General features: G+C 31.3%; 1 protein-coding gene across 1 annotated transcript; it reads right to left on the bottom strand.

Moving 5' to 3' along the window:
* LOC110269396 lies at positions 1,816-3,132 on the bottom strand. Its single transcript, XM_021117193.1, has one exon. The coding sequence runs from the start codon at positions 3,130-3,132 to the stop codon at positions 1,816-1,818; it is 1,317 nt and encodes a 438-aa protein (XP_020972852.1).

The following is a 12,395-nucleotide window of genomic DNA, read 5'->3' as shown; positions in this document are numbered from 1 at the left end:
TCCACTTTTTGCAAAATCCCATCTTGCTCATAATCTCCCACACAAAAGTCCACTCAACCCTGTCATAAGCCTTGCTCATATCAAGTTTTAGAGCCAATTCATAGTCTCCATAACTCTTATTCTTCAGAAAATGCATAAACTCATGCGCAATTAAAATATTATCGCTACTCAATCTTCCTCTAATAAAAGCGCTCTGAGTATCACTTATCACCTGATTCATTACATGTTGTAGTCTGTGTACCAAAATCTTAGAAATGATTTTATAGAAAACACTACTAAGGCTGATTGGTCTAATGTGCTTCATAGTGTTAGCATTTCTAATTTTCGAAATAAGGCAGATATTTGTATGATTGAAAGCTTTCAACAATTTACCTCCTAAAAAGAAACTCTTGACTGCACTAATTACATCCTTCTGAATTAGCTCCCAATAAAATTGAAAAAACTTTCTTGTAAACCCATCATCTCCCGGAGCTGAAAATGGATTAATAGAAAACACTGCTGCTTTAATCTCACTGTCTGTTACTGTTCTAGTGAGCATTCGGTTTGTGCGAGCATCTACCTTCGTAGGAATTTCTTCTAAAACTTCCGTAGGTTCCCTTGGATTGTCAGAAGTAAATAGATTAACAAAATATTCCTGAGCTACAGCCGCAATACCTTGTTGATCAGAGGCCACATTACCACTGTCATCTACGAGTTCTTGGATTTTATTCCTCCGGCACCTTGACTGAAATTTAGAGTGAAAGAACTTTGTGTTTTTGTCACCCCAATTTAGCCATTGCACCCGAGATTTTTCCTTCCAAAATCGTTCCTCCTGCTCCAAGTTCTCTACTAACTCAGCCTCCAATATCCTTATTACTGTGCCATCTGCAGCTGCTCCTTTTTCTTTTTCTTCTTCCAATTTCCCCTGCACTCTTCGGATCTGCTGTTTTGAATTTGAATCTGCTGATTTTTGTCATTCAAACAATTTATGCTTGCAATGTTTTAGTTTTGTAGCCAATTTGAACATGGGTGAGCCCACTACTTCCAAGTCCCAAGCATGTTTAACAATATTTGATACCTCTTCTTTATCGCACCAACGCTCTTGGAACCTGAATCTTCTTCTTGACATTCTTTCTTCCTTTTCTGAATTAAGGAGCAAGGGGCAGTGATCAGATCCTGTACCATCCAAATGAGATACGAAACCGTTTGGATATTCTGCTCTCCATTCCGTCGACACAAGTGCTCTGTCTAGTCTTTCTTGAATAAAATTGCCTCCGAACTGCCTATTACTCCATGTGAACTTCTTGCCTTCATATCCCATATCCACCAATTCAGCTTTATTAATAAAATCATTGAATTTCTGAATGGATGATGCTGATTTCATCCTCCCTCCCTCCTTCTCATGGTGGGCCTTTATAGCATTGAAGTCTCCTACCACCAATCGATGCTCTCCCGAAGTATCCATAATCTGAAGTAGCTGTCCGAACTGCGCTTCTCTAATTGTTTCATCTGTGTAGAGATGCACAGCAAAAACTTCCCATGTCTTTGCATTTCGACTATCCTCCCATGCAAAGTGCACTAGAAAAGATTCAAAAGCTTTGATTTGCACCTTCGTTTCCTCCTTCCAAGCAACCATTAACCCTCTTGCATGTCCAATCGGGTCCAAGCAAAACAAATTCGAGAAACCAACATCCTTAATCACCCTCTCCACATGCGAGGTATTGTTTTTTATTTCACAGAGAAACAATACCTCGGGGGAATGGGATTTAACAATCCCTTTAATGTTGTGAACTGTAAGGGGTTTCCCCAAACCCCTACAATTCCACATTGTCATCTTCATGGATCCTTGGGTGCCAATTGTTGGGCGGCACCCTCCCCCTTCTCAGTTTGACTTGTTTCTATCGAACAATGCTTCTTACTTGCTGCCATATCCTCCTTTTCCCTTGTTCTCCTTTTAACCCCTGTTACCTTGTTACCCATTTTACCTCTCCTTGCCATCTGCTTCCAACTCAACTTGAGTTTTCCTTTGATCTCAGGTGAATTGGCCGAAGCACTAAAAGAGAGTATGCCATCTGAGGTATAATTCTGTTCTGAATTTTCTTCTCTATTCTCCATCTGTGCTACTTTTTCACTATTATATTGCTTTTCCTGAACTGGCTGATCAGCAAGGCCCAAAATACTTCTCTTCTCTTTCTGTGTTCCACTTTTCACCTCATCATCCTCAACTCCTTTTCGCGTGTTAGCCTCATTAACTGAAAGACTTGCAAAGCTTTTAATTAGGTTTAACGGAGTTGGTTTTCTATCTCTTTGGTTTTTCTTCTCTGACTGTTGGTCAGAATGTGGGTTCTGGTTCTCTTTTTGGGAGCTAACCCTCCTTCCAAATTGTTCAGCTCTGACCCAAGGCCCCCATTTCTCTTCCTCAACCTTCCCTGCCGCTGATTTCTCTTCCTCAACCTTCCCTGCCGCTGAATCCTCAAAGAATTTGCTGCATCTGCGAGCCTCGTGTCCCAAGAATCCACAATAGTAACAAAAGTTTCCTATTTTTTCATATTTGACTTGCAGTTCAATCACCTTTTTATCTCCCCCTGCAATCTTAATCGATCTTCGCAATGGTTTTGTGAGATCCAACCCAATCTGCACTTTAACTATTTGCTCCTCTTTTCCTCTTAAAATAAATAAGTCAACATCCATCACTTCCCCCATCACTCTCCCTAGCTTCCTACCTAATTCTTTCGTTTTACAATATTCCGGTAAACCCCACAACTGAATCCATATAGGCACTTTTAGGAATTCAGTTTCCACTATTGAATCTTCTCCTTTCCATCTCTTTAGGTTGAGAATATAATTTTTAAATAGCCAAGGGGCTCCATTCTCAATCCTAATCATCTCAATCTCCTTTTCAAAGAAAAATTGAAACACGTTGCCACCATGATCCAAAACTTTGAAGCCCACCGGCTGTCTCCAGATTGCAAGTAGAGCAGCCTCTAACGTACCAGCACTAAACTTACGATCAGCCATTAATCTCCCAACTAGACTTCTTGTACATTTCTCCAAACCTTCCTTTATATCCTCCTCCCCAAATTGAATAATTTGGTCTTCCTCCAGTACCTCCAATGCTCCTTCTAACCCCTGAAATACAGCAGATGCTGCCATGATCAAATCGTATGAGACTTACTCACAGAAATTTAATAAGGATTAACCTCAAAACCCTACCAGAGTACTTTTTGAAAAACCCTAGTAGCAGGGCACTTAAGAGAGATAGATTCTTGCATGGGATTGTAATTGAAATGAAACAAATTTAAAATATTATAATTTAAAATGTTGTATAACTGAAAATTGAAATTAAATTAAAAATACACTTTATATATGCAACTTGAGGATTATTTAATTTTATTCTTAAATTTTATTTTATTTAACTTTATTTAATTTTAATTTTATTTTATTAGGATTTAATTTTCTTTAATTAAATTGAAATAAGGATAAAATTAACACAAAATAAAATGTTGAAAGTAAATCTAAACGAAATGAAATTTAACATTAAAAAATTAAGACAATTAAAGATATAAAGTATATTTTTCTCTTACAAAATTTGTAAACCAATTATTAAAAAAAAGTTAAAAAGGATTTGATTTTAGAAACATTTTTTAACAACACAGAAAATTAAAACTAAATAGAGACTAATATATTTAAAAAAAAGCCTAATTTTTTATTACAATAAGTGATAAGTAAAGTACAAGTTATATTAGAAATCAGAAGAGTACACTAACTATAATTTAGAGAAGTTTAGAATTGGTCTTAAAGATATTTTTTATAAACTTTATATAATAAATAATTTTTTCGTATATATTACACCATTTTAAATTTGTTCCATTTCAATGAATATATAATTTATTACAAACATTTTTTAATGTCAATAAAAAATTTGATTTTTATCTTTTACGTGTATATTTCTTTAGCTCATCGCTGTTTCTAGAGATTATATAGTTAAATATTGGAATTAAATTAAAAATACACTTTATATATGCAACTTGAGGATTATTTAATTTTATTCTTAAATTTTATTTTATTTAAATTCATTCAAATAACACATACATAATTTTATTTTATTTTTTATTTTCTTCCCTACGTTCAAACAAATCGTAAAGTACAAACTAGGAAGTGCACTTTAGACCGAACACAAATCCAAATATCATTCTTTTCTTTTTCCCTTTTTTCTACCTCTCTTTTTTTCATAGCTCTTTTCCACGGAAGATGTTAAAAAAAAGACAATTTTGCAGCAGCTGAAATCATTACTGAAAATTACTCGACACTTTCACGGGTAGGGATTGATAATGACATTACTCTGTACTTACCTTATTATATTCTCACTACAATAGTACAGTTAAACCCCATTGAAATGTCCTTGCTCCCCTAATAATAAATATATTAACTTTAGCTAAGAACATACAGAATCCGAATTGGTCCCAAGAAATTAGAATAAAATATAGTGGGGCTTCTTCTGTCGCTCAAAATTATTGGAGTGATAATTGTGTAACAATGCTTTAAAAAGGTCAAATAAGGTGAATTTTAATTTCTTAATATCATAGGATAAATAATCTGGCTATGCGTATAATTTTTATATTAAATATTTTTTTTAAAAGAAAAGCTCATACATAAAAGAAAAGCTCATACATAAAATTATAAAAATGCTGACAAATATAAATTAAACTTGTTGGCCGTTAAGTTTTTTCAAATGATAAATTGCATGAGCGATTTTATTTAAAATCACAATTACCATTTACACATGCATTTCACCAAATTCTTCTTTATTAACAATTAAATACCGACCAAAAAGAAAGGTAAAGACTAAAGAACTAATATAGATGCATGAGAAGTACACCCCTTTCCATGTGAAGTTGTTAAAGAGAAGCTAAGTGCAATTTAGGTTTCTTTATTTTGTCTTCAGAATGATTAACATATCTGAAAAAAGGTTGGGTGTTATGTAATTTATGTGGGTCTTATATATAGAGCCTTGCTCATCACCCTTTTTAATTATATGTTTGTGGCATAGTTCCTTTTATAAATTGAATCATGGCACAATAATATAAGTTTCTGGCATGATCATCACCAAGTTAAGATGGTATTTAAGAAAGTAAATTTTGGTTTCAATCATGGTCTTATCATTGTATGTATCTTAAATCCTATCATTTGCTGCTGCGATGGTGCCGTCACCCTAAAGTTATTGCAAATTGAACTGTGTTGGATCTTGGAACCTTTAGGAATAGTAGTTAATTAACACTTACTTCATTCGACTGCAGAAACTTTTTCAAAAATAAATGATAAGTTAGCGAGCTCCTTTTTATTTTGTGTTTTATGTTGTCGGTAATTTTTGTCTCTAAACGAGCCAACAAAACGGTTTTTGACAAAGAGGTTTAGTGTTGTAGTGTTTGAACAATTAAAAGTGAAAATATTTTCATTGATACTCAATGAAATATATCAAATGATAATAAAAATTGGTGAAAATTCAGGTGCAGTCGACTTCACGTAAAGTTGATAGTTGAGAGCCGTTAGATAAAAATTTAGTCAAATCAGTTAAATTATTTAACGATCATCAGTTATCAACTTCACGTGAAGTCGACTGCACCTGAGTTTACACTATAAAAATTTACACAAACATGTTAATTAATTACGGTTAGAAAACAAAGCGTGCGAGCAAAAACGCAAAATTTACAATTGATACAAAAAAATATTAAATATTTTATTAAAAAAATATGATATAACAGAATTATAAAATCGAGTAATCATTCTACCTTAACTAAATTATCTCTAACGAGATACAAAGTGGTAATTTGTGACATTTTATCCAAAACTAATTAAGTCCTAATTACACTTAAAATATCAAATCAAATAGTGTAACACTCAATTTAAATACAACAAAAAATACCAAAAGAACAAAACTAATATTCTCTAATCAAAATAGTGACTAATGACTTGGTACACAAAATAAATGTGGATACATAATACACAAAAGAAAATTTAATAATTTTCTCTCTAACACTCATTAATTATGACTCATAACTCTTAACAAAATAATATGTATAAATTTAAGGCCAAACTACCTATTTATACAACAGTTATACTACATAAACAAATCTTTTTGTCTTACAAGTGATACAAATTGGACAAAATCCAACAAAAAGCATGCTCACTCATAAGAGCGTGTTAACACGCGTGCTACTCAACAGTTTTCATATCGCACTCAAGGGTCACTCACCATTATGAAAAACGCTTCTTCTTCTTCCTCGATCAAAACCACAAACATCAAGATTCAAACCACGTTCAAAAACTCTAAAGAAACCGTCAAAATTGTCGCCAACACTCAAGGAAATCAATAAGAAAACTTCAAAATCTCCATCAAAAAACACCAAAAGATTATTCAAGGTACTATTTCACTAATCTTCGAGGTTTTTCACTTTTCTCTTTCTCATTTTAAACGCGAAACACTATATTGTCGTATTTCGGTTTATTAAGTAGATTCATTATGTGTTATTGGTTCAAAGTAGATATTACTGTTCTTGTAAAACTGTTCAAGTCGGTGATAACTATTTTACATACTCTTTCGTGAATGGTTTAACGTATTTTTTCATCTGTTTTTGTAAATGTTTGCATGTTAGAAAGTGAGTTTGTATACATATAAACTTTCGACTGTATTTCAAGTGAACTCATATTTGGGTGTATATGACTGGTATTTGGGTGTATATCAATCGAATTCGAGTGTGACTGGTGCTGTTGTGCTTGCGCTTGTAGTATCATTTTGAACTCATATAATACAGCAGTATGTGACTGGTATTTGAATATATATCACGCGTGTTCGAGTGTAACTGGTGCTGTTGTGCTTGTGCTTGCGCTTGTAGTATCATTGTATGTATGTTTGGTTGACTTGTATATGATTTTGAACTCATATAATCTCGTGTAATCCAAAAAATAATAAATATGTATGTGACTGGTACTTGGGTGTATGTGGTTGATATTTGGGTATATTTAACTAGTATTTGGGTGTATATCCATCGGATTTGAGTGTAACTGATGATGTTTTTATTTATTAACAATATTTTTTATTCCTTACAATAAAAATGGCAAGCAATAACCCAGCTGGAAAAAAAATACAATGTAAGCACATATATCTTAGAGACATTCGAGAAAGTAAAGCAATAAGATTGTCTAAGCCTTCTGCAGCATTGTTGAGTCTATATTGTCAAATAGATTCAAATGATATTGACAGTGATTAGTTTGAATGTTGTGTAATTTGTGAATAGTTTGAACACTTTTTGTATAGTTTGTGAATATTTAATTCAATCTTATTATAATTTTGTTTTCATAAATAAACTTCTATGAAGCTGTCTCTGCTGTATTCAAAAATTGTTAATCACAGGTTCAAAAAAATAAAGAGAAACAAGACAGAACATACTAATATGACGAATTACTTTTATAATACATTAAAAAATAATCGGAATACACCCAAATTACGTGCTTACATATTTCCATGAAAAATATAACCAGAAGTTATGGGAGTTCAGAAATTTGAATTGTTACCCTCCTTAGAAATTGAATTGTATATGTATTGTAAATTTAAAACAAATCCCTTCAAGACACTAATTTCCAACACAAACAGCAGCATCTCAAAAATATATATATAAAAAAAGAGAATGTAAAAAATAAGAGCATGCAAAATACACCAAAAAATATTCATCGGTATACCCAAATAGTGTCACTCTACACCCCAAAACCTGTCCTGTGCTACTAAATCTCTGAACTAATAATTCATAACATGTCCATGATATTGGCTGGAATTTGATTGCACCACTGATCCGCCATGAAAAAGGTTCAACTGCGAAAAAATAAACTCACATATTAGCAAAACTATTAACAATAATAAACTCAATTACCCCACCTTGATTAAAGAACATCACTTTTACCTCGCTTAGAGCTTTCATTTTCTTTTTCTTTGAAGCAACTATAGAATGCAACTACAACTATAGAATTATCATAAAAAATAACAAAAATTAGATTTATGACTCATCATCAAACAAAAACTAAAATAATTCAACTAAAACAATAAGATAATTCACCATTGGTCAATTGAAAAGAGTCAGAACATGTAAATACACCTAAACTTTCCCACTTTACACCCAAATATTCCTGATTTACACCTGAAAGTCTGATATAAATAGATTCATCGGAACTATTACATTACATATAATTCAAACAATCAACAATGAACAGCAAATTTCACAGGCAAGAATCACAACATTATTCACCTCCAGAAATCATAAACTACTAAAAATATTAACTGGAATTGAACCACATTAGAGACTTCATTGGATTCAAATTCAAAATCCACTTCGCTCTAGTTGAGTTGACAATCTGAACTTGAATCATTTGTTATCCACAAAACGATTTCAGAGCTTGATTTCAAAAACAATAGAAATTGAGAAGAACGAAGAAAGAGAACGCAGAGAGAAACACACGAAAATTCCGAAAGAGAATGCAGAGAGAAACGCACGAAAGAGAACGCAGAAAGAAGGCACGAAAAATGCAGAGAAAATTCGAAAAAGAAAATAAAATCCTTTCGAAAAAGGATTTCATATATTCGCGCGTTTATTGAAAAATCTGTTAAATTAGGAAGACGTGTGGAATAGACGTGAAAGAAGATACGCGTTTGAGGTAAGATAGAGTATGTGGACTTGTATAACTTGTATAGCTAAAACGCTTGTACGTGGAGAATAATTGTTTATACTATTCTTGTAAAAACAAAAATTAAAAGACATCCAACCAAGCAACTTGTAAACAACTTGCAAACAAGTAGCCATAATTAATAGTCATAATATAAAGATTCGAAAATGTTTAGTAACTAAAGAAAATTAGTCAAAAACAATCATAATTTGCCTTATTTAGTATTAATTAATTATTGTGATAATTAATAAATACTAAATAAAATAAGTTCTAACTGTTTTTTTTTTGTCCCTCTAATATTACCAATAAAGATTAGTCAATATTTTCAACTATATTATAATATGACACTTGTAACCAGACACTTGCAACTTAGTTCATGATGATTCTATTATGTTTATCAATTTGATATTTGTGTAACTTGATATTTGTGCAATTTGTGCACATTCATTTCTAACACATTGATAAATCAAAATTAATTTTGACTTCTTCACAATTTTTACCTCAAAATCAATTTTAATAACATCTTCGAAAATTCCACCAATGAGTTAGATATCTAGAGAGCATCTCCACCATCTTCAATAATATTTGTTGAAACATTTAAATAATTTCGTTTCTTTTTAAGTATAGAACAATTTTTATTCTAATGACCTTGTTCACAATATCTACTTCTCGTCATATATCATCTGTAATGCATAAATGAATCATGGAGAGGACTTTTTGATCAATGCTTTTTCATTTAGCATCATCTTTTATAGTATTAGGTTTTTTTTTCTTTGCCATCAAGTGCTGCTCTAACACCTTGTTGTGTAAGCATTGCCATCCTATGAATTTTTCAGATTTTAAAGTTGATGCAACCAAGCAATGAATTGTTGAATCTCGAACTTCATGCAATACATCTTTGAACAATTGGTTCAGAACTCAACCTAGAACTAGAAACGACAAACGAGTTGAAACCCGCTGGACTGGCTCGCATAACTAACCAAAAAAGGCAAGTTAGGATATAAATTTAAAATTTCTATAATAAAGAAGCTTGACTAATCCACACCACCTAATCCCATTGGTTTTGGTGGGTTTCAGCCGGGGCGGGATGGGCTTGCCCGGCAGGTCGACCATTTTTTTTAGTTATAATAAAAAATTACCCAAACCCATATTAATACTATAAACCCGACCCAACATAATAAACCCTACGTTAAAAATTATAATTTGAACTATCTTTGATTAATTAGAGACTTGGACAATATTTAATTATATGTTTTGGATAATATTTGTTCTACTTTAGATAATTTTGATTTCATTATTTTGTTTCAAAATACTTGATTAATGATTATATTTATTAGATATTTATTTTTAATATTTAATAGTTTAATAATTTCCAAAAAAAATTGATAGACTTAGTTTGCCAATCCGCCGATGGGACGGGATAGAAATTTGGGACCACCTCACTAAGCGGGGCGGGGTGGGCTATCCTGCCAAATGGCAGGCTTTTGGTGGGGCGTGTCAGAGAGGGCTAGTCTGCCTGCCACCCTTACCTAGAGCTCTGATACTAAAGTTAGAAAACGGAACGTGCGAACGAAAGCGCAACATTTACAATTGACACAAAAAGAACACCAAATATTTTACTAAAGAAATATGATATAACAAAATTACAAAATCGAATAACCACTCTATCCTAATAAATCTTTAACGAAATAAAAAGTGGTAATTTATGATACTCTATCTAAAACCAAGTCTCACTTATGCACAAAATGTACCAAACCAAATGATGTACACACTTAATCAAGAGAAGATACCAAACACAACCTAAAAGAACAAAATCAATCTCCTCTAACTAAAAGAGTGACTAATAATGTAGTACACAAAATATATGTGGAGACGCAATATACAAAAAAAAAATTCAATAATTTTCTCTCTAGCACTCACTAATTATGACTCATAACTCTTAACAAAATAATATACATAAACTTAAAGTCAAACTACCTATTTATACTATTCTTATGGAGACAAAAAGACATCCAACCAAATAACTTGTAAACAAGTTGTCATAACTAATTGTCTTAATATAAAAATTAGTCAATATTTTTAACTATATTATAATATGACACTTGTAACTTGGTTCATGGTTATTCTAGGGTAAATATATCTTTTATCATTTAAGTTTGTTAAAAATTTTAAAAATATCTTTAAATTTTATTTTATTTTAATTTTGTCCCAAAAAATTTCGATTTGTATCAAATATACTATCAACAGTTAAATTTTCAAAAAACTTTAAGACAAATCTAATAATAATGCATGAAAATTATATTTGATTTGTTTGTGTTGAGAATTGATCTTATGAAATTGTTGTTGAATTGGTCTTAAATTTTTTTAAAAATTAGTTGTCAATGGTATATTTGATGCAAATAAAAAACTTAGGATAAAATTAAAATAAAATAAAACTTAGGGATATTTTTAAAACTTTTACCAAACTTTAGGGACAAAAAGTATACTTTATTCTATTATGTTCTTCAACTTAATATCTGTGCGACTTGGCAAAGAATTTGACGGTCCCATAAGGTTTGGACTATTATAGCTCAAATGACATAGTCTCCCCATACTCACCTAAGAAGTCGCGGGTTTGAGTCTCTCTATCTTTGGTAAATAGTTCTTATTTACTTTTAATTACAAATTAATCTTTTATGTATTATTCAATTATAAAATTTATTCTCTATTTTATAAATTATTATTTTATTATTCGTTATTTATGTTTATTAACAATTAGAAACAACAACGAAATAGATCTTCTATTAATCGTTACCTCCATAAATATTTTGGTAATGTGAATCAACGAATTTTTTTTCTTACATCCCTAAAATTTAGGAAAATTGTGTTTGCTGTTAATTCAATCGATTGATTTGACACCAATCGATTGATATATAAGAAATGAGTGGTGTCAAAAAATTGATTAAAAGTATAACACAATCGATTGAATTACGCACTAGAATATAGATTTTTTCATATTCAATCGATTGGAAGTACAACACAATTGATTGAATTTCACACAGGAATATGAGTTTTTTCTTATTCAATCGATTGGAAGTATAACACAATCGATTAAATTTTGCACGAAAATATGAATTTTTTTTATTCAATCGATTGAAAGTGTAACACGATCGATTGAATTGAGCATTGCGCTATATATTACGCCTTTAATCTCCGTATTTAGCCTTCTTTTTTTGAACTTAACTCTTCCATTTTTGTACAACCTCTTCTCTCTCTAAAACCAGAAAACTTCTCTCTTCATAACATGTGTTATTATATCTTTAGAGACATGCGAATTAATATCCTACAAATAAATCAAGCTTAAAAAATTTTTTATTAGCCATATTAGCATATTAATAATACGTTAACGTTGAAAAATTTTGCCATCATCAAAATAGGTATCCAAGTAATAAATTGTGCGATTGTCAATGGAAATTACCATCCAGTGTTCACCCTCTTGAATGGAAACATCTAAACCATAAAATTTTAATGTGAATGTTATGTATGTTGCTAAAGAAAAACTATATATACCAAAGAATAGACCAAAAAAAAGTTTGTAAATTTCAAATCAGCATAGATTACATAAATTTATAAATATATTGTTGCATGTATAAATTTGTCTTTTGAAGATATCTACCTGCAAACATTAATGGATACATATAACTGTTAGATATTAATTCGCATCT

The sequence above is a fragment of the Arachis ipaensis genome, chromosome B03 (assembly GCF_000816755.2).
Source record: "Arachis ipaensis cultivar K30076 chromosome B03, Araip1.1, whole genome shotgun sequence".
Classification (NCBI taxonomy): Eukaryota; Viridiplantae; Streptophyta; class Magnoliopsida; order Fabales; family Fabaceae; genus Arachis; species Arachis ipaensis.
Note: the sequence above shows the minus strand (reverse complement) of the source record. Positions and strands in the feature narration are given on the sequence as shown.